General features: G+C 42.2%; 1 protein-coding gene and 2 long non-coding RNA genes across 6 annotated transcripts; 1 reads left to right on the forward strand and 2 right to left on the reverse strand.

Moving 5' to 3' along the window:
• Positions 1 to 2484: 2484 nt before the first annotated feature.
• On the reverse strand, positions 2485 to 12299 carry LOC123123877 (disease resistance protein RGA5). Its single transcript, XM_044544516.1, has 3 exons — positions 11339 to 12299; positions 2913 to 4953; positions 2485 to 2797 (listed from the first exon to the last, which is right to left on the reverse strand). The coding sequence occupies exons 1-2, from the start codon at positions 12160 to 12162 to the stop codon at positions 2952 to 2954; spliced, it is 2826 nt and encodes a 941-aa protein (XP_044400451.1). The 5' UTR covers positions 12163 to 12299; the 3' UTR covers positions 2485 to 2797; positions 2913 to 2951.
• Positions 5716 to 8631, forward strand: LOC123123878 (uncharacterized). Its single transcript, XR_006460878.1, has 2 exons — positions 5716 to 6334; positions 7841 to 8631. It is a non-coding gene; the product is annotated as an uncharacterized lncRNA (long non-coding RNA).
• A 3717-nt stretch (positions 12300 to 16016) lies between the features above and the next one.
• On the reverse strand, positions 16017 to 21211 carry LOC123123879 (uncharacterized). Of its 4 annotated transcripts, none has more exons than XR_006460882.1 (10): positions 20835 to 21211; positions 20369 to 20549; positions 20123 to 20276; positions 19576 to 19818; positions 19148 to 19282; positions 18959 to 19057; positions 18597 to 18756; positions 18424 to 18502; positions 17225 to 17356; positions 16017 to 16578 (listed from the first exon to the last, which is right to left on the reverse strand). It is a non-coding gene; the product is annotated as an uncharacterized lncRNA (long non-coding RNA). The 4 variants fall into 4 exon arrangements; XR_006460880.1 differs by lacking the exon at positions 16017 to 16578 and adding an exon at positions 16849 to 17145 and having other exon boundaries at positions 20857 to 21211; XR_006460879.1 differs by lacking the exon at positions 16017 to 16578 and adding an exon at positions 16849 to 17145.
• Between the last annotated feature and the right edge of the window lie 1756 nt (positions 21212 to 22967).

The raw sequence follows: 22967 nt of genomic DNA on the forward strand, positions 1-22967 counted from the left end.
CCATAGATGGAAAGGCAACCAAGAAGGCATCATCACCATGAGGAACGGCCTCCCACTTCCATGAAGTTTGAACCGAGGCGATTTTAGCAATCTCAGCCTCCACAACAGCTGCCGTCACCGAACCTCCCGATATCATAACCAGACCAGTTGGTGAACATGATGGTGCAAGGTGCTCCTTAAAAACCGAGTCGGGCAGATGCACGAACATGGCCTCGTTTAGACCCACACCACCTAAGGCTGCCATAGGTCTCAGCTGCTTCAGCACAGAACAACGATGAAGAGGATGCTTATGATTATTGCAAATGTAACAGAAGTGAGTCAGGTTGCAATCCTTAGAAAGATGATCATCTGTCCTACACTTGTAGCACCAAAGACTAGTCTTCTTCCCTCCAATCTGCGTGTCAGCCGAAACTGCGGAAGGCCCGGTCGGCACGGGCCCAGGCAACACCGAAGCAGCAGGAGTGGCCTGAGGAACTGGAACAAAGAGCAGAGGTCCCGAGGCAGTCGACGCAGGAACCCGGGCACCCTTCCGCTTCTTTTTCTTGTTGTTGTTGCTGGGACGGCTAGACGTGGGAGCACCAGCCAGCGCCGTGGGAACCCCGAAAACCATAGGTTGTTGGAGAGGAGCAACAGCCGGCGCTGCCTGGCCGGCCAGTGGGATCCTTGGCGGTCCGGCCGTGGGGCCAAACCCGGCGAAGCGGGACTGGGATGGCACGGCAGGGCCGTCCTGAACTGAAGATGCCGCGGTTCCCTGCGTTGCCAGCGATCCGCCTTTGGACGAGGAAGGTAGACGCCCTGACATGTCAGCGGAGGCTCGTACACGAACGGCGGCGGCGTAGGAGAACTTCAGCGGCGGCGGCGGCGGCGAACGAGATGGTGATGGGAGCGATTCGCACGTACGGGTTAGGGCCCCGGCACGTACGACTCCTCCCCCATGAGCGAAGTCAACGCAACGGGGCCACCCTGACGTGTGCAACACGCTGGCAGAGGACCCACCACCACTCGAACCCATCGTCCCGGTCTTGATTGGCAGCGTAGAATTAGGCAGGATTTGAACCGGGGGCGAAACTGACGCACTGCATGGCACGATTGCAGCAGAATGTGGATCGTGCAACGACCGTTGAGGATTATCTGTCGCGGGCCCGTCGGAGGACGCATGCGGCATTTAAACACTGTTGAACCTGCATAGCATGATTCTTAAAGCACCTCTGGGCCTGACTCGTTAGGAATAGCCGAATCGGCAGTTTCTAGTGAACCAGACCCGAACGATGCTTTGGAGCGCATATGGGTGGCTGGCTGGGAACGTGTTTGCACGTAATCACCTATCCTTAATCGTGACGTTACAGATGGAGCCACCGCCGTAGTCGTTTCTTCTGCGCCGTTGAAGCACGTGTGCGTTCCACTGTAATTGTGAACTCTAATCACCATGCATGCAGGCAACCAAACACAGGGTTAAAAATTGCTTTCATGATGCAAAGACCTCATATGCAGGCAATCAAACTTCCTGACAACGTCGTTTTTTGGCTTGTTTTTTTAGGCAGGTCCTGCTCAGAAGTTAACCAAACGCACCCATAGTTGTCTCAAAGCGTCCATCTATTCCAAGGTACGTACAAATTCTTTTTGATTAGTTTATCTATATTTAATGACAGTTTTCCTCACCGCAAAAAAAAAAGACTGTTTTCCTCTGTTCCTAAATATGGACTATATAGGAGTAAAATAAATGAATCTATATTTTAAAATACGTCTATATACATTTGTATGTAGTCCTTAAAAAGGCTTCATATTTAGAAACGGATGGACTAGTAGTATAGATGGGCCTGAAAATCAAGTGGGATGCCCCCACTGGGCCTGTACTGGATTGGCAATTAATCTCGAGTGTGTATATACGCGCGCACCAAGCGGATGCCTGCTTCTTCTTCCACCGCCCACCTGCCAGACAGCGAGCAGGTCCGTACGCCCGTGCCTCTCTCGACCTTCGGCCTGGCCAAAGGGTACTTGGCGCGAGCTGGGCCTACCGGCCATGGAGTTGTAGTGAAGGAGAGTCGAGAGAGACCAGGCCTGTGTCGGATAACTGAACCAACGTTACCTGTGTCTTGTTCAGGTATTCAGATATAGACTTGCCTAAAAAAAGGTATTCAGATATAGACAGTTTAGAGTGCTGACAGGAGAAGGGGCGCGGATCAGCAGGAGGTGCCGCCGAGCAGACGCAGTATCACTGCCGGTCAGGTCATCCGGCAGCACCACCAGTTACTCGCCATCTGCAGCTTTCGTCCAACCAAATGGTAATTCATCTTCAGTTCCATATACAGTATGATGCAGCAGCAATCATGCTTTCAGGACATGTAAACCTGATCATTCCCAGCATCATTTTACATACATATAAATCAGAATAAACGAAAGCAATTCAACTTGCTCAGGCACAAAGGTACCAAGCAAGCAAGCGAGAATCAACATTACATGTCCATCACCAGGAAGTATTCAGCAGAAATGATTCAGAATTCAATTAGAGATTACCAGAGTGAACAAACAAAACGAAATACAAGTTTTTCAACGAAAATACAATCCATTGTATCCTAATGCAAACAATTCTTGAGTCTTAATCACCAAGATAAATAACATAGACAATCAAACGCAACGAATGTAGCAAGTAGCAACTGAGGCCACCCACTTTCTGCCGGTGACCTGTTTCAGCGTCCGTTTCCATCTTCTATTCTTGATGCACAAGAGATGGTAGCACCTGATCTTTTTCAGTATGACAATAATTCCAGGCAAGGTAGCTAGCCAGCCACACATCATCCTGGATCGCAATACGAAAATGGTAGAACATGTGAATTTGAGAAGCATCTAGCAGGCATTGACAAAAGACGTGTAGTTAATTTGAAGGAGAAAACAATGAGCGAGATTTTTAGTACCTCTTTCAGTTGAGGAGCATTTCATCCCAAAGCGCCATTTTAGTTATCCTCCTCCTTGCTCTTTTCCTCGTCACTATCAGTATCATTGATTCTCTGATACCTACTCGATATGTAATTAAATTTTGGACGGTTGGGATGGGCACGTGCTTCTTTCTTGATCACGGCTGCTGCTGCATCGCATTCCTGATGTGTGACACTGGAACCACGCTTCCAATTCCTTATTTCTATTTCTTTGAGACATGATAGATGCTCGATGCCCAAATAAAATCCCTGGGTATTCATCACTGACGCATCGCCTGACAAAATATGCTTCTCAAGCTTCGGCATAGCCCCTTTTGTGAATGTTACATATGCCCCATCCGAGCTAAAGATGAGAAACCTCTTCAGACATGGGAATCCAATTACGGTCAGCTTTCCTTTTACTCCTGTCTCCAAGCACAAGCTTAGAATAACTAAGGATGGGAGCTCACCAAGTGTGTGCAGATCCTCCCCCCTTAATTCATTTAAAGACAAGCACATATGAGCAAGACTTTTGAGTCCTGGAGTAATCCACCTTGGAATGTTTGACAATAAGAGTTGACCAGACATATAAAATATTTGAAGGAAAGATGGCGGAGGGGACCAAAAATCAATGAAGTTGATGAAGCCTTTTGTTCCATTTATATGAAGGAACTGGAGTTTGCAGCTGCTAAACTTGCATAGTAAGGATAGAAGCACCTCATAATGCCTCTTATACCCGTCTCCAAAATCCAACCATAAACGAAGTTCGTTCAGTCTGGTAAGGTTCCCAAGCTCCTCCACTGCATCCACTGAACTCCTGGTAATATCAAAAGTTGAGATAACCCGTAAGCTGCTCATATTTCCAATCCCATTAGGTACCTTGCAATGGTACCCCCTAGTGATTAGATATTGCAGTTTAGTAAGACGCTCAATTCCAGTTGGCAACACTTCCGTCTGTGTTTCCCTAGGATCTAGGCAATTTACACCATCTATCACCATAGTCCTCCGCGGTTGCTTTGATTTGTCTGCACTACCGAGGCTGAGATACTTTAGTTGCAATAATTTGTCCATATTGTTCATGTCATACTCTTCCAAATCCCAGCAATCTTCAAAGTCCAATACACGCAAAGCTTCAAATTCAACAAGACGAGGGAAGTGTTTCAGGCAACTTGATGATGTTACCGTTAGAGATCGAACATGGCTGAGATCTTCATTTGCCAATGCAGATACAGCCTCCTGGTCAATGTGCTGAACTGATAGTCGCCGGATAAAACCATGGTGGTTTGTCAAACTTGTTTGGCTTCCACCCACTATGGTGACGAAATTATCTTCAACTGATTTTGAAATAATAATTTCAAGCATCATGTCGTGGACTCTGCAGGCATTAACCTTACCATCATCCCCAATGTCCACTGCTTGGACCATGCTTTTATTGATAAGCTCATAAAAGTATTTCTCGGCAACCTCTTGTTGGCTTTGTCCACGCTCTTCTGAGATAAAGCCTTCTGATACCCATCGCCTCACTAACCTATTTCTGTCAATCACATAATCCTCAGGGAATACACTTAAATATAACAAACATGTCTTCAGATGTGGTTGAAGATCATTATAGCTAAGAGATAGGATGCTACTCATTCCCTCCAGACTCTGATTATTTTCCAGTGCAGAACCAATTGACCTTTTAACCTTTTCCCACTCCTCTTTCATAGCTGGTCTGTTTGCCAACAAAGCAGATATACTGATAATTGCTAATGGCAGGCCTCCACACCTTTTCAGAATTTCATTTGAAACTTCATTTAGCATATTGGGACAACAGTCATCAGAGCCAAATATTCTTTTGAAAAACAATCTTCTAGAGTTAACATCACTTAGGGGTTTCATTTCAAACATGCGGTCATCAGTGGTTGGACAACATGCCTTTGCTACATCAATGATGCGTGTAGTAGCTATAATTCTACTAGAACAATTATTCTCTGGAAAAGCACATTTAATAATGTTCCATGCTTGTGTCGACCATACATCATCAATGAAGATGAGATACCTACAAAATTAATAGATGACATTAACTAAATATTTTAAGAAAATTATACTTGAAAACTCAAGCATGCCATGAGACTCCTACTCGTTGCATATGCTCAGTGTACTAAATTGGAGTAATTAACAAGTGTATCATGGCTATTTGTTATTACTTCATATATATATCATTGTATGTATGTATGTAGTACGCCTAGTTCACTAAATTTTTAGCTATGACATGAACATGACTCTAGTTCAGCGCATACATATTAATTCACCTGTACATGTATTCTTTTTACAAGCTGAATAGAATATTTCGAGTAGTTTGAGTACTTGTCTAAGCGGGAAGCAACGAAGTGAACAAAAGAGGCCAAAGGAATTACAATAAATTTCATCCATTAGCAGTGTGCATTTTTGGCTCCCGGGCTCAATGGAGCCCAAAATTTTGAACAGTGGAAAAACAATATTTTGAAGTTCCAATAAATTCTGAGAAAAATACACATGTACTTCAGAATGTTTCTAGAAGTAGTCTAAATTTTCATGATGAAATACGTTGTCATGTGCGAGCACACAAAAAAATCATGAGCTGGTATAGTGAATATTACATGTGCTACAAACACATGATTTTGTGTGTATAGCTCATATCATAATGTATTTCGCCATGAAATGTTGCACACTTATAGACAAAATCATACTCCCTCTATTCCGAAATAATTGTCGTTGGTGAAATCCAGTACAAGTTCAGCCACGTTACGAAATTAACGCACTTTCCCATTTTACCCTCGCGTCGCTCGTCGCTCTCGTCGCCCTCTCTCCTCCCCTTCGCCTCTCTTCTGCCACCACCTCGCCGGTCACCACCTCGCCCACCTCGCCGGCCACCACCACGACGGCCAGGAGGCCACCATCTCTCCCCATCGCCGCCATCTTTCTTCAGCCTCCACTCACACCCGTCGTCCACTCGCACCCCGCTCCACTCACACCCCGCATTCGAGGTCAAAGTTTAGATTTTTCTCCGGCGGCGAGCTTCTTGGCGACGGAGGCGCTGGATCCGCGTGCGCCTGCTCTGGATCTGGCGAGGGAGGCGATGGATGCGACGTCTGGAGTACACATGGGCGGCGGCCTGCTCCCCGCCGTGGCATGGAGGGCGAGGGGCGGCGTGGCGCCGAGGGCGAGCCTGGTGGCAGCGCGGACGTCGACCGAGGAGGCGGTGTACGAGCTGCGGCAGGCAGCGCTGGTGGAGGACCTGTAGGGGTGGCGGGCTCGAGAGGCCGAGGCGGGCAGGCGCCGCGAGTGGCGGGACGAGCAGCTGGAGCAGGAGGGCAACGCCGAGCTCGGCTGGGGCCTCCTGTGCGATGCCTACGACAGCTGCGGCGAGGTCTGCGCCGAGTACGCCACCTTCTACCTCGGTGAGCCAATCACACCCCGTTCGTCAATCACTACTCTGCAACTCTGCTGACAGTAGCTAAACATCTCAACATATTCAGTCTAAAATTGAAAGAGTAATTTAGCGTAGGATCAACTGCTCTCACTTATTCGCAAAAAATAAATAAATAATCAACTACTCCCACTACCTAAGCAGCAGCTCTTCTGCTCCAGAATCCTCACGAGAGGATGACTATTTAGTCAGGCAACCAGCCTGAAGCTACTGTAGATATCTGAATATTTGGCTACTGCAAATGGAGTACTCTAACCATGAAATGTTTGCTGTTGTAGTACTCCAACCAGCCTTAAGCTATATGAAGTCTAACCAACAACTGTAGTGCTCCAGCTAGAAGCTATTCTGTAGGCCTGAAGCTATAAAATTTTGTTTCCTTGGCAAAAAATTCAGTTTACAAAATTTTGCAAATTCTATAATTTTGCAGTACTGTTTTGATTGCAGTAGTTTTTCAGTAGCTTGTTAACTTGCTGATGCTTTCTTAATTCTGTTAATTCCGTGCAGCTGCTCCACTGAAAATTCTTAGTGTATCTTATGCTTAGTGTTAATTCTTTGCAGCTACTCCACTGAAGTACTGCTTGAACTACTGCAGTATTGCTTCCAATTACTGGAGTAGCAAGTGCAGCAGTAGTGTACTGCTCTTGTTTAGTAGTGTAGGAATTTAGTGTTCTTCTCTTCTCTTCTCCTCTTGTTCAGTAGTGTACATGATCATGATCAACACTGAAACATTTCTTACTGATTTACTCCCTGCAGTTGTCAGCATTGATGCTTTCTTCAAATTTATGAGAAATTAAGATGCATCACTAGATTAACTGAAACATTTTCTGTTAATTAAGATGCATCATTAAGCAACAGGAGTACTCATTTGTACTGTATGTGTGTACTCATTTAGCTGGAGCACATCAGCAGTGTACTCAGAAGTAATCTTGCATTTTGTTGATCTGTTTTGTAGCCAACTTTGTAAGAAGATGTTCAGAGACCCATGTAGAATGATGTTCATATTACTCCTATAGACAAAGACTGATGTAGACATGAAGTAGTAATAGAGACCCATGTACTCCTTGTATTCATGTGTGTAGTAAGAAGCATATAGCGCACCTTGCCCGCTGCTCTTTTCTTTGCTTTACCTCAGGATAACACACTAAGATTTTCACATTGTGAATAATACAACAACCATTGTGAAATTGGAAGCACATTTTCTTTTCTTGGCTATGACTGTAAATTGAAAGTGCCATTGCTAACTAACCAAAGCCAACCATGTTTAAAGAATAAATGTAGGCTTAACACACAACCAAAGCAAGCCATGTTTAATTAGCCATATTTGGATGCCAGATGTAAAATGTGGGCTGCAGGCTGCACACTGGACCTGTTGCAGCACATACACTTGCCTCCTTTATTTTCATTGAACTCCTAAATTTCAAATTCTAGCGATTCCTCAAATTTTGTTGTACTGTTTAACTGAATCAATCTTGTGCAGTTAGTTTCTGTAATTTGAGGCGAGGAGTACCTGCCTGGAGTGCTGTGTGTGGCGAGGACCAGGCGGGGGCGCAACAAGGATCAGGCTGGGCAGCGGGGCAAGGACCAAGTTAGGGCGGCGGCGATCAGACTGGGGCGAAGGAGGAGGTTGGGCCTGCTGCTGGCGACAGGGATGAGCAGCTGGACGACAGGGGGAGCCTGGCGGAGGGTCTTGGCTGGTGGAGGGTGGTGGAGGAGGAGGAGGGGCCTGCTGCTGGCGACGGGGACTGCTGCTGGAGGGCGGCGAAGGAGGAGGGGCCTGCTGCTGGCGACAGGGAGGAGCCTGGCAGAGGCTCCTACTGGTGGAGGGCGGAGGATGAGGAGGAGGAAGGGCCTGTTGCTGGAGGAGGTGGAGGGCGGAGGAAGAGGAGGCGAGTGCTGGTCTGGAGGAAGACAACGAGGAAGACGATCTGTTTTCAAGTTGGAAGTAGTTTGGTATTTTCCCTCGTTTTCACCTGGTCGGAAAAACCTCCCCAACGACAATTATTTCGGAACGGAGGGAGTAGTGTACATGTCTTGTTTTTTCAGATTTTTTTTGAAATTCTAAATTTTGATTTTTTTTTAAAATTTGGGGCTACATGGAGTTCAAGCTCCATTAACTAGCTCCCACCACTAGATTTCTATGCACAAGTGTGCTTGTACATCGCCTCAATTATGATAGCCATCTGATTAAAGTTGTGTGACATGATCAAGTCATGAATGTAGACATAACTGTTACTTTTCTTCATTAACTTATCCACGAAAACCATGCCACATCATCAAGTCATGCATGTTCTTTTTTTCCCAGAGGAATCAATTCATGCATGTTAGGCCTTGTACAATGGGAGGTGCTTAGGAGAGGTGCTTAGAGAAATAAATCAGGATTTCCTTAAGCACTGGTGCTTATTTGTACAGGGTAGACGCTTAACTAAGTGTCTCTTCTATAGAAATAGGCACCGGTGCTTCAGAAAAACCCGGTTTATTTTTCTAAGCACCTCCCTAAGCATCTCTCATTGTACAAGGCCTTAGTTACAAGTTAATTTTTTTGCATTCATTTTTGTGTGAGCATGGACAGTATATGTGTTGAATGCTTCGATAAAAAAGTTTGCGTTTCATATTAAAAGATGACACCACATTAAGGTCAATTCGAAGTTTTTCTCTTTGTATACATCTTTTGTAACATATTCGTAAACTGTGTTAAAAAATGGTAAACCAAGGACATCTTAAATTTTGTTTTTTCATTATTTTAATTGCTTTTAAAGCATCTATTTATGAATTTGGTTTTAAATGGTTCCCGCAGTAACGCGCGAGGCAACATGTAGTATATCTAAATAATTGAACCTTGAACGTTGGAGCTCGAAGGTGCCTCCAACCACTGGCGGAGCCACGGCAAGGCCGAATGGGTCGTGGCCCGCCCAGCACTGGAGCACAAAAGAAACATCATACTAGTCAAGCCCATAACGCAACGCATTGCAATACGAGGGAGCAAGAGTAATTTATTGTTATAACTAGTAAAAAAGTCTGTCTATCCTAAGAAAAGGTAAAAAGCCTGTCACTCCATATCTGATGTCTCCGAGCTCCTATAATGGCCAGCAAAAATAGTAATGAATTTGTATTTTGGTATAGCTTTTTTTATACATATATCTGGTCATTTGATCTTGCAAAAATGGAACATAAGGTACTGATTAGTGCCGATGTTTCAAATTTTGAATTTCTTTTTTGTGTCTTCCGTTAGCTTGGCCCGCCCAACAATTTTTTTCTAGCTCCGCCACTGCCTCCAACTAGTATATATATATATATATATATATATATATATATATATATATATATATATATATATATATATATATATATATATATATATATATATATATATATAGAAAGTGTGATATATTTAATTTGTTTCCTAATTATTCTTCATGCAAGACTTTCCATGCTTACATTTTATTTTTGTTTTCTAAATATTAGGCATGCAAGACTTACCATACAATAAATCATATTAATGTTGATTTGTTTTGTTTAGAATTGTTGTGGTTATCTAATACACATATTTTTGTTTCCTAATACGGCTATCTAATATCTACCAAAAAATTATATCTATACGCAGATACGTATATATATTCAATAATTTATTTTTTGAACTATTACATTTTGTTCGTATGTATGTTTCTAATATATATTCAGGATATCATATGACTAATGTATGATACCCATGCTATAAAATACCCTACGATGATAAGAGTACAACATACCTCCGATATTGTATACCCAATTTATCGTATATCCTAATGTCCAAATTGTAAGTATATACCTATTAGGTATATATTGGATATACCTATGGTATCGTATACCTAATGGATGTTCCTATGTATGTTTCTAATGAATTAATTTTCAAGGTATATGGCATTTAGATAAAAATTAAGACCGGGCCGTACCCAACGACGATAAGAGTACATCATATGTCCTATTAGGTATACATTGGGTATACCCATGATATCATATACCCAATATATCATATACCTAATGTAAAAAAAGATCATGTTCCACGGATGAGTAGAACATACCTCTTACTAATACACGTATGAAAAATGTCTTCATACACATTAATTTCTGATTTCTGTCTCTCCTATTTGTATTAATAGCTCTCCAATATGCAACGTTGCCATGCGTGACATTCTCTTTCCTATTTGCTACTACTACATAATTATTGCCTTGCATGCTACTAATGGCCATATTTATGGTAGATATTCTGCCATAATTATTTCCAAATCAGTCAATTATGATGTAATACATGAACACGCATCTAAATGCAATCGAGCGCTCGAAAGGCAAGGAGTCTGGGCACCTAGGTGTCCCAAACTGTCGTTTAAAATACAAACAGTTACATTCATATTGATTCACTACATAAAATTTTGCATAAGAAAACAAAAATATAGGTCATAAGATCAGAAAAAATGCATTTATGTATATTTTACACTATGTTTTACGTTTGTTATTTTACGTAACATAAAATATTTTTTACGACAACTATATATTTTCTTACGATCTATTTTTACGTATAAAATAAGACAAAATTTACGGAATGTAAAATTACGGTGCATTGCTATTAAAACAGAGGGGGGGTGAAGAATAACTATTCTTCACTCAGGGTGACGAATAGTCAATCCCTATATATATAACATAAGATACCTCTTCTCTTATAATCATTCAGTATGACTGATTAAATGCTTCCAATACAAAATAATTTAATAAAAATGATTATAAGTAAAATGTTAATATTTAATAATACTTTGAATCCCTATAAGTTCCGCGTGTGATAAATATTTAAATATTAATAATAATTTTTGTGTTCAAGTATTACAAAAAAATAGCTAACTTATGCAGGTGCATGACTTGATGACTAGTATTCAATAAAAATGACTGAAATATGGGAACCAAACATTACACATGCTTTAAGGAAAACAATAAGGGTAAACATTACCTTTTATCTTGTAGTAGTTCCCTTAGCTTTGCAATGAACTTGCTTGCATCCCAATCACTGGTATCTTTTGTGGCTCCATCTCCGCATGACACTTGAGAGATCACATCCTTGATAATTTTCTTTATATCTGGCTTTTGTGAGACAGATATAAAAGCCCTACACTGAAAATCTCTTTGAATCTTGCGATAAACCTCATTTGCGAGTGTTGTCTTTCCCAATCCACCAAACCCAACAATAGACAACACCTTGCAATGTCTGGAATTGTTTCCTTCTTCCACCATCCACTTGGCAAGATCATTTCTTGGACCTTCCAGGCCCACAATGTGTGCCTCCTCAGCAAAGATCGCTTGAAGCCGGGGATCCATAGCTATATGGTCCATGGTGCTAGAAGGAGCATCATTGAGCTTGTAGCTATCCTTGAGCTCTTGCACTTTCTTGATGCGAGTCTTCAGGTCGTCAATTTGGTTGGCGATTCCGCGGCGAGACCCAAGTGTTTTCAGACGGCGAGCGGTCTTGCGGAAGAACTCCTTGAAACCGCCATGGTATCGGCTGTCACCAAGCTGGTGGATGAACTTGTCGAAGACATCCTCGGTATCATAGGCCAACTCCCTCACCAATGACATCCATGCCTTCACTTGGACATCAGGATCTTCTATCATTGCATATTTAGTAAGCGCGGCATGCATACAGGTAAGCTCAGATTTAAGGGACCGGATCTCACGGCGGACCCCTTTCAGACGGCCACACTCATTGGCGAGCAAGGTGCCGAGCTTCACCAGCAAAGGACCCGACGCTCCAAGTGAAGCGCTCACCACAGGCGTCATGGGTGCTATCTAGCTATCCCTAGTATCTGCACTGCATCTCTCGTAGGTGTTGTTTGGGTGTTTGGAGTGGAGAGAAGAACTCGAACAAGTGCAGCAGGAAAGCGAAGAAGCAACTAATTTTCTTAGCTAGGAATAAGGATCACGATGGCTATGCAATGGCCTGGAGGAAATGAACCTCCTCCTCTTAAGGACAGCTGATGATGCCGGCATGTGCACCGCGTGAGGTAAAGTAGGATTAGGTGCAACCGTATTAAAACAAGTCATGTCAGGTTTCCGACAGGGAGTAGTATTCTAGTTCCCGTTTGTAAGCACCAAAGGAACCTTTAGCCCAAGAGCACCAGAGAACGAGGACGACCATGCGACAATTGTTCTTTGGTTCACATGCCAATAGATGACACATGAATGCTCACGCGCAAGCATGTGCACGGCACAAAGCTTTCAAGAGCAGCTCATGTCTGAGTCCGACTGGAAGATCCTTGGATTCTTAATTGACGTCAGTAAAACGAAACCAGAAAGGCATCCTATGACAGCCAATTCTACTTCGTCTTAGGTGCTGGTCGCCAATATCAAACTCATTTCATATGGAGTACTGATAAGTGATTAGATTTGAACGTCAGATTCGCCAAAGAGACGGTTGTGTTGTGTACACTAAGTCAGTCTCTCTTACTTTGTGTTGCAAGTTATCCGGAAATAACTGGAGAGAATAACTTGAACGGAGAAGTACAGCTAGCCGGAGCCGGAAAAATGAAGAGGAGCAAGCAGCAGATTTTCTTAGGGCTCAGCTAACGGTGGCAGGCACGTGAATAGTCACCAAACGCACTAGGTAGCACGTGCATCCACATCGAAGGACCCAAGCTAGTGCTTGGTGCCAGACAGCCCCGGTACGTAATCTACTTGTTAATTCACGTTTGTTGGGCACATTTGCTAGCTAGTTGTGAGCTTTTGTTGACTCACCTAGTCATTCATGTGGATCCATTTAGCAAAGTGAGACATGCACGCGGTGTATGGTATGTGTGCTTTCGAGCCGGCTGGAAAGAACCAGGAAACCGGTTGGTGCGCACTGAGTAGTTGCAAGACGAATAAGTAATTGTTTTACCGGAGCCGGGATGTACCGGTGTTGGATCCACTGTCCATCGGTTTAATCAAGATCTGTGCAGTCTGACCCGATATAACACAATAATTCATTCCATCAACTATACTTCGTAATACGGTCTGACACAAAACAATGACTAGCAGCTTTTTACAGGAGAGAGAGAGAGTTAGAATTGAGAGACGGACACTGCATGCATTCTCTCTCCATACAAATGACATGTATTTAATTTCATCCTTAATTTTTGAATGATTGATATCTGTTAAATAGAATGTCCATTTTTGAAACTTTTTATATATTTGGAATCGTGGTGACAAGAACTTTAGAACAAGATCAATCTTGGATATATTTGAAATACTTTTATTTATATATTTCAGTTATCTTTGAAATGACTTTCACGAAACATAAAATTGCTTCGCTTTGAAAAGATATTTCATATATTTGAAACAATCAGTTTCGCACACACAACAATCTATTTCACATAGCCGAAATAACCAGTTTCACATATTTAAAAAATGGACCTAAATTGTTGCATAAAACTCACTTCACTCATTTCAGAATATAATTTCACTCATTTCAAAAAACTTATTTCAATCCTTAAGAGACGGATTCCACAGGTTTTACCAAAAAAATCTTGATTTCAGCCATTTTGATTTACTGATTTCAATTATTTCAAAAACCGTATTTCAATTATTTTCGAAAACAATTTCACTCGCTTCATAAAACATATTTTGCTCATTTGAAAAAAGTTTTGAAATAATCAGTTTCACATGTTTGAAATTATTTAAAAGGATTTCACTCATCTTAAAATTTTGGTTTCATTTATTTCAGAAAACTAATTTCACTTACATAATTAGATTTCACTCAATTTAGAGAAACACATTACGCTCACTCAATTGTAATACTATGTTTCACTCGTTTCAAAAACCTAATTTCACTCATTCAAAAAAGATAGATTTCACACATTTCACTAGTTTTGGAAAACACACTGCACTCATTTGAAAATTGTAATTTGAAATGAGTGAAATTAATATTTTGATATGATTGAAATAGTTAAAATTAAACTAGTTTAAATATTCTCAAGATTGGTCTCATTCTAAAGATCTTATGTTCAAGAATTTGAATATATGAAAAATTTAAATAATAGAACAATGATGTAAAAAATATTGGCCATCTAAAAATGTAAACAAAAATAAAATGCATGGGTTTGTTTGAGAGAGAGGAGAGAGATGTTGCATGCATGCGTACGTTCCACTGCACAAAAGGACAACACCCGTTGCAGCTGATGAACTGCTCAGCAGGGATTGCACGTGGTGGGCCCTAGCCCTGAGAAATACGAGCCATGCAAGCATGAGAATACTTGGCCTGTATGTGCATGTGGTCCCACAACTTTAGAGGTGGCAGCATTCTATTGGTTTGGAATCCTCCGGTACCTCCCGCCACCGGTAAAAAGGAGTTTGCGAGTTGCAAGACCAAACGATCGATGGCCGGCATGTCATATACAGAACAGCTTGCAAGTTATTCAGTACGTACATATTAAACCAAGAGCTGAACTGCTGACATATACAGAAGACATGCTGTTGAGACAGTTCGTGTGGATTCTTTGAGGTTTTGGTAAAATCTTCAGATATATTATCGATCATCGATAGACATAGAGCATCAGTGCATCAAACTGGATCATCAGCACCGGCTCTGAAGTGATGATGGCTATGACTGCTAGCTACAGGCGGGTTTGGTACCTGGGCCGGCCAGATTTGTAGCACCGGTTCTCAATTGATGGTTTTGACTGGCCTTCCACACCCCTCATCACGGTCTGATGGTCGCTAATTCTGAGTGGATGATAAGCTTTCAAATGGATAAAGGAATTGTTCAATGATGGAAGTGTTCGTGTAATAAAGGTTTTGATATTTCAATTGGGTATATATCTACACCACGCATGCCATATCCCATTGTTGTTGACAACTATGCACATTGCTCTCCTCCAAGTAGAATGAAACTCCGTGCCCTGGTTTACTATGTGTTTTTAGGGAAAAACAGGAATTAATTCTTACTGCGTATTTTTTCAAAAAAAAAAATTGGGTTTGTAGCTGTAGAAAGGAGAGACAGACAAGAAAAAACTGGGATATTGGATAAAGTTCTATATGGATGATCAGAAACCAGAATAAACGCCTTAGCCGTAGGGTGGTGTTAACCATGACAAAGCTCGTCTCTGAACGTATTTCCTTCATCTGAAAACGTTTGGTTGGGCTCCATCAATTTTTGGGTTTGCAGTGTCACTAAATTTTATGTTTTTGTGTTGCTAAATGGTTCCTAGTTTGTATAATGAACTATGGGAAGAGATGGTAGTACATAACCAGGAATAGCGCAAGTTGGGTCGAATGTGAATTGCATTCTGACCCATCAATTAATCCAAGAAAGTTCCTTAATTTACATACCTTAGGGTAGGGTATGTTGGATAGCTGCTGACATTCAGCAAGCACGGAGTTCAGAAAGCAAAAAACAGAGATGTCCTAGAGCTGGCAGAAAAGGGGATTACTTCTTACCTAGCTAGCCGCGCCGTGGAGGTCATAGACAGGCACAGGGATCCGGGCAGGGCCAAGCGGACGCGTCTGCGGTGGCGATTCGTGGGCTATGGTGGCAAGGACAGCGGAGTACTGGCGGAATATGCCACTGTGTAGCCGGAGTTTCATCGCCGGTGTGGCCGGCAGCTGCAATTTTCTCACCGCAGGCGCACGAGGCACTTCGCCGGGGAGCACATGTGATTGTTGTTGTTTATTTTATTTTCTTTTTTGAGAAAAAGAGATACGATGGTGTGGGCTTTCTCAGACTAGCCACAATGTGTCTATGTTATTACCTCTATAGTGGTGTAACATATATATGGTATCATGCAACACTTTATTTATGAGGTTATAGACTCATCTTGTTTTGATATATGTGATGTTACCCATACTACTAATAATTAGCTATGTTACCACGTGTCTATCTTTCTCCATTAATTGCTTGTCATATCATCTATTTTATGAAGATATGTGTGATGTTACCATCTATGTTACTCTCATTGTGACTAGTCTGAAAAAGAGTTTACTGACTAGAGTTTTTCTTGTTTGAGGCAAGTATACTGACTGGAGTGCGCTTTCTCACGTGTGCTATGGGCCTCGGAAAAATACTAGCCCAGTGGTGTTTGTTGATTGATGCTCGTTGAAAGCACGTTCTACTCTTGCAGTAAACTAGTGGATGGGGCGTGCCCAGGGCGCGCCTCTTGTGCGGTCCTTTGCGCACCTGGCTTGTTGGTGCGGTTGTGAACGTGCATATGCGGGCTAGAGGAGCTGAGAAATATGAATACAGTTAACACGAGTTCAGAAAAAAGAAGTGTTCAATCATCAGATATAGCAAAGTAATAGATCCATATTATCAGACAGGTGACAGTCTTACAAGGTGGAAGGTAGGGCACAACCATGGATTGAAATCAAAGCCTAACATGCTCCAAAAGGCAGCACTATTTGGGCATCGCATTAAATGCGCACTAATCAAGTTGTTGTAATTTTTAACGTGTTGACAGTGCAGGTAAGTCACATTTTTCATGCTTTGCATCTCTCTTTCAGGTTTCTTCTAAGGCTTATACATAACAATTTTACAAAGAATAGCAGATCCTAGAAGAACTTTGGCATGGCTGTTCTACATCACATTCATACACCTCTTATGAAGATACCCAACAAATTAATATCCAAACCACATGTATAAAACTTACTCCCTGCGTCCCAAAATAAGTGTCTTTGATTTAGTATAACTTCGGTACAACAAAGTTATACTAACTCAAAGACACTTATATTGGGACAACTGCGCAGTACTATCTTGTAGATCAATATCCAACCACATGTATACAATTTACTAACCTGTAAATGAATAGGAAATAAAAATCCATGTAGAATCACATGAAGCATCAAGACAAAAGTATTTGTGGGGAACACACACCTTATGAAACCAAGCTGAGCCGTGGACAAATTAGAAAATGCAGGGAGCACAATCCATATATGTCCTGGACAATGAATCCACGATGTCTTCTTTGCCTTGTCGTTGTTGTCGTCCCGGGCACCCGTGCTCCTCCTGTCGACCACCAAAGAGGAAGAGCTTCATCAGTGATGGCTAGTCTAGATTCTTCGAATCTTCAGCAAAATGCCAAATCGAAACAAATATAATTTTTTTTTTCAAATATACAATTAAATACTTCTCTGGTATACAGCTAGTATCATCAATCTGACAATGATTCATGTGATTCTACAAAAAGCAAAGCTATAATATCTTCACTAAAAGGTTCAATATTTCTTATTATTCTGTGAACTTCCCGTACTGATTATAGTTTCAACTTTGGTCACAACTGCAATGTTCTTCCTTATCTATTGAGATTAAATTCTATTGCATGTGCTCCTCTAGATTGCTATTTCTGATCCTTTGTATTATCAAAATTCAGAAAGGCGAGGTTGTTATATAGGCACTCCACGATTTATCGATTTTCTTGTAATAAGAATTTCCACAAGAACATTTCTGAATCCTGAACAAGTCTTTTTGTGTGTGTGCCGATGAATTCAAAACCAACCTTCGTTAATAAAATTTGATTTCTGTGAAGATCAGTAGCTCATAACTACCTACTGAAACCATCATTCAGATTGATTATACAAGAGACGATAATCCTAAGACTCAACTAAATGGCACTGTTGTTGTTTTTTTAGCATCAGACACATGGAATTTAGTTCCAGTAATATCATGTCCTTGGTCTTTATTCCTATATAAACTAAACGGTGCAGAAAATAGTAGCAGGACCGAAGTTGTGTGCCTACCAAGTATCAACCATGTTTCTTTGTTCCTGGATATTATTTTATAGTGATCACTTCTTGTTTAACTTGTTTCACTTGATAAAACATCATAAATAAGGAGTAGCATCCTACCTATACGTCAACTCAACATTATATAAAAAACAGTTATGTGCCATTTGTTTCAGGCCACCAAAAAGAGGATGAACATATCACAAGGATTCAAATTACAGATAACCATTGTTACTGTCATGTTCCCAGATAGTGAAAAATGTGCATTCTAATCATTAGACCTTCATGCTTGTATAATTTATTTTCATAGATGTAATATATATGTAGAATCAGTTTAGGTGCACATACTACCTCAACAGCTTCGCTTGTCTGAAGCAAATCATGAGTCGACGATTGAAAATCAATAGGCTCCAGTTGTCCTTGATTAAAACTGAGAAGTTGCAAAAATAGGTACTCAGTTCAACATTTTCAAGGAGTTAATATATCTCATAGCCATGGATGAAATCATGTCGATAGCAAATTACTCTTATTGACTACTGATAATGTTGTGCTATGGGTATTTAATGGTATCATTGCAATTTGACTGTAGCTTCCATGTCTTCCCCAGTCTCCTCTGAAGGTATCTTCTTCGGAAGAGGAGCAAAGCCACCAAAAAAGACCAACGTTTGCCAGGTTCGGCATCACCTTTAAGTAAAACAATGCAACTTTTCATACTTGTATAAAAATGCAGCAATTTTTCAATTAATCGGCACAACAAATTATAATAAAGTTCAGATACATGGTCAAGGATAAGAAATCAAATTGCAAAATTCTGAGATGATGTTTCATGCCGCTAAAGAAAAGTTGCTTGTTGATCACACAAATAAGTTAGTAAAGTAGTCAGTACCTTGGAAGCACTCGGATTACCCTATGAACATATAGCTTCCATGAAACCGAGCTCATACACATGAGAGATCAGGTGTCGTTCCATGGTAGCGAAGCCCACCTGCACAAATGGCTTTGCATCAGTGAACAGAACGGCAAGTCAATTAACGAGAACACACAAGGAGTGTTCAGAAGTTGCAGTGACCAACACCTGCATGGATGGGATCGGGTACAAAGTCATGGCTGAGGGTGTGCATCTTCATCAGCGGCGTCAACCCGACCCTGTCACGTAGTTGTAGGCATAGACGACCAAGCCCTGCCGGCCCTGACCCTGGATCTAGGCCTCCTAATTGGTTGGCAGAGAAAATAATAAGGCACTCCTAATTAGTTAATTAGGCAATACGACATGCATGCTTGCATGCTTTGGATATAGGGTTGATTAAAGTTGCCCCTGCCCTAGTTCACAAGGCAGATCTAGCTGATCTAACACCTCGGGCAAGCACTCACACACACAAACAGTCACAGTATTCTCATCTTGATTGAAGCGAAAATGTATTATATAGCACGCACACACACGAACAGTCATATTATCCTCATCTTGCTGAAAGCAAAAATGTATCATGTACTGTAAATACATACCTTGACCTGGAAAAGGTATGGTCCAGTCTCAGTTGGCAGTGTTGATGATTCATGTTGGCCTTTAGATAAGCTTTTGAACAAAAAATTTGCTTGCTGCTTGTAGAAGACAACATCCTTCTTTTCTAAAAAAGAAGACAACATCCTTCAGATCTCGACGATCATCTAAGCACTCCGCCAATGGAAGGCCATCATTGTCAGCTTCACCATTTTGAAAAGATAACAAGACACAAGCAAAAGTGCCACCTGCACAAAAATGCAGATGAAAGCTAGTAAATACTTCTAACATGTTCACTTCGGTATAGTGGACCCTACTTATCCAATGACCCATATATCTCAAATAGAACAGCTTAATATCTCAAGCAACAGTGAACGTCCAACATGTTCTCCAAAGTTACAGAATATAACAGGTTCAGAGACTGTCAAGATCTAAAAATAGCGAGGGGATTTTGTAATCATATGGCAAAGGTACTAAAATTTCTTCTAATTTAAATCTCAGACATCTCGATGAAATAAATAATTTGATACATAATTCAAACTGAAGTCTAACCTTTTTTTAGTTGACTTCTTGTGACTATCAACACTTTCACATTCAGCATATGAGGTATTTCTCTGCGTCCTCCTCCTCCCCAGAAGTTCGGTATTCATAATGAGAATTGACATTTGAGAAAACATCATTAGGGCCGACAGTTTTCAGATGCAACCTGGTAGGTTTTTTTCGATCAATGACTCAAATCAGAACTGGGCACATCCAAGTCTTTTCCCGAAAAATATTATTTGTCTGTGAAAGATATACCTTGTTTCGATGGAGCCTGCATAGGAAGCTTTTGCCGCTCAGGAGTTTCAGTTTCTGCGACCTTAAGACATTTCGGTCGCCTCCTACTATCAATAAAATCACCATCATCATCCAAGGGCTCAAGCTCTTTTTCTTCTTCTTCGCCCGAGTTCTCACTGTCCACAAGCTTATTCTAAAATTCCTGAAATTTGAGTTTCACAAAGTGAGCTTAAATAATAACGAACAAAAAGCTCGCATTACAGAAGAAGAAAATGTACACAACTGTTGAATGAGTGCAAAATTTCTAAAAAAAGAACCTAGAGACGAAACTGACTAAGAAAAGCATTGAGACACCTTCAAAACATGAAGATACCATTACCTTCGGAATCAATTGATGCAGCAACTGATATAATTCGAAAAACTAGAAATAAAAACCTAGAGGAGAAGACCTCGGGATGGGGAAGTGGGAGGAGGGGTTGGCTCGGACCAGTTGACCACCATTACAAGACCTGATCGACGCAACTCTCCCCGGCCGTGCCGCTACGGCCGCCGTTCGGCCGCACGAGCGGCACCGGCATGCCCTGGACCGCCCAGAGCAGATCCCGCTGTCCCGCTCCCGCAGCATGTCGCCGACGATCTCTTCGCACTCCGCGCGGCACCGGCTGGCCAAACCAGCACTGCTCCAACACGCCACCGCTTGTCCGATCGAGCTCCAACTCCACCGTGACCAGATCCATCCCGCCACCCGTCTTCCTCCGCCTCGATGACTCACAACGTCGCCGCCGCCGTGCTTATTGACGAGAGCCAGGGAAGGAGGCGAGAGAGGAAGGGGCAGTGCGCGTGGTAAATCTGGGGATATTTTTCTCCTTCGTAGGGAAGGAAACGGCTGTACGTTTAACTCGGGGAGGTGTTACCTGAGGTTATTCACTGGGTCAACTCGGGTGTGCACTGTTGAGATTAATTCTGTAGCAGCCTGTTTGGTAAACACTTAGGCAGGGGAATGGGAGTTTGCACAAGGGTGTTTATGAAGAGATTAGTCATGGGAAGTAGATTTTTACTCCCATTCCCTTGTTTGGTATATGATGGGAATTAGCGTGGGATAAAACTCTGCTCACGAATTAACAGGGTACCCCTGGGAAGAAATAGGTGGGAATTGGCTTCCTCAACTCTCATTCCCCTTCCTACTTAAACTCTCATTCCCTCTAATCAAACAGTGGACTTTTAATCTCCTCACCCCTCAACTCCCATTCCCCATCTCGAATTCCCCCGAACCAAACACGCTGTAGGGGAATTTGAGGATTTGCCACGCCTTTAATTACACTTTGAGGATTTGCCCCTGTTTATCCTGTAACTGAGGATTTGCCACGCATTTGCTGTAATCTTGAGGATTTGCCCCCGACGAGACGGGCCACAGCAAAATGACCAACAAGCCCTCGTGTTGATCTACGTGAGAGGCAGCCAACCCCGATCGTTCTGTCCCAGATATCACGCTCGTCTGATACGATTTGGGTGGCAGCGGCGAAGGTGACCTCGATCTCCACGACGGCGGCGACGACGACGGCGGCGGCAGCGACAACGGCAGCGGCGGCTGCAACCTGGTATGTGCCACTATATGCCATTCCTTCGACCGTCACCTGCTCCCCCAAGGTCGTTGTTCCTCTAGTGCAACATGTCAATACGTCCACCTTTTGCCTTGGTATGAGTCTGAACCAACTCCCAAATTTGCCCCTAAAACATAGTTAATCAACAAACTCCAAAGAAATCATCTCCAGATTTTCTGCAAATTCAGAGTCCTGCTATTAGCTCCCACTTGATTGTTAATGTCAAGAAACCTGAAGATAAAATAAAAGCCATTTGGCACCTGTTGAATAAACATGTAAAGAGAATAACAAGTTTGATGCAGAGCATGTACGGTTGATCTGTGGAGGATGGATGCTATGGATGATGGCCCTAATATGGGTACTGAGGGTGTTGCTCTCAAGACACAAAGGTGAGAATGATACTCTATCCGCATTTCCGTCAATGAACAATCTAACCGTAAACTTCGAATATTTCACTGTAGGGTGAAGTAGCATGTTCATGTTAACATCAAAGTTAGAGTTCTTCCATATTGGGCCATGCTTGCTGATGGCGCTGAGGAACAAATGGAGCGGCAGGATATTGAAATGCAGATTAGATGGAAGGGGCTCACTTTAAACAAATTTGCATACGACTTGAGCCAATACATACCATGGGGCCCATGGCAGGAGGTGCATCTGTTTGGCTATGATAAGGATTCAGATGAGGGCAGACTGGTTAGCACTAAGCAATTGAGAAGCCATTTGATTGACCATATGTGGGGAGAGGAAGAAAAAGTGAAGATGCTAGTTGAGGTGCATACAAAACCTTCTAAGAAATCTGTCGCGAAGAGAGCTAACAAGCCTACTAAGGAACCAGCTGCTAAGAAACCTAAGAAGGCACCTGTTGAGAAGGCACCTAAAATCCTAAAATCGGCTATGGATGATGTACTATGCAGTGCTACATCATCTGTGGTTGTGGACAATGCGAATGAGGAAGCACTTGAGGTTGTTCAATCAATGGCGAGTCAAACAAGTGCTTTTGTTGACAATGATATTAACTT

Source organism: Triticum aestivum, chromosome 5D (genome assembly GCF_018294505.1).
Source record: "Triticum aestivum cultivar Chinese Spring chromosome 5D, IWGSC CS RefSeq v2.1, whole genome shotgun sequence".
Taxonomy (NCBI): domain Eukaryota; kingdom Viridiplantae; phylum Streptophyta; class Magnoliopsida; order Poales; family Poaceae; genus Triticum; species Triticum aestivum.

Coding starts and splice junctions, on each gene's coding strand:
- LOC123123877 (XM_044544516.1), bottom strand. CDS start 12,162: ATGACGCCTGTGGTGAGCGCTTCACTTGGAGCGTCGGGTCCTTTGCTG. Junction 4,954..11,338: donor GAACTACTACAAGATAAAAG/GTAATGTTTACC, acceptor TTAATTTTGTAG/GTATCTCATCTTCATTGATG.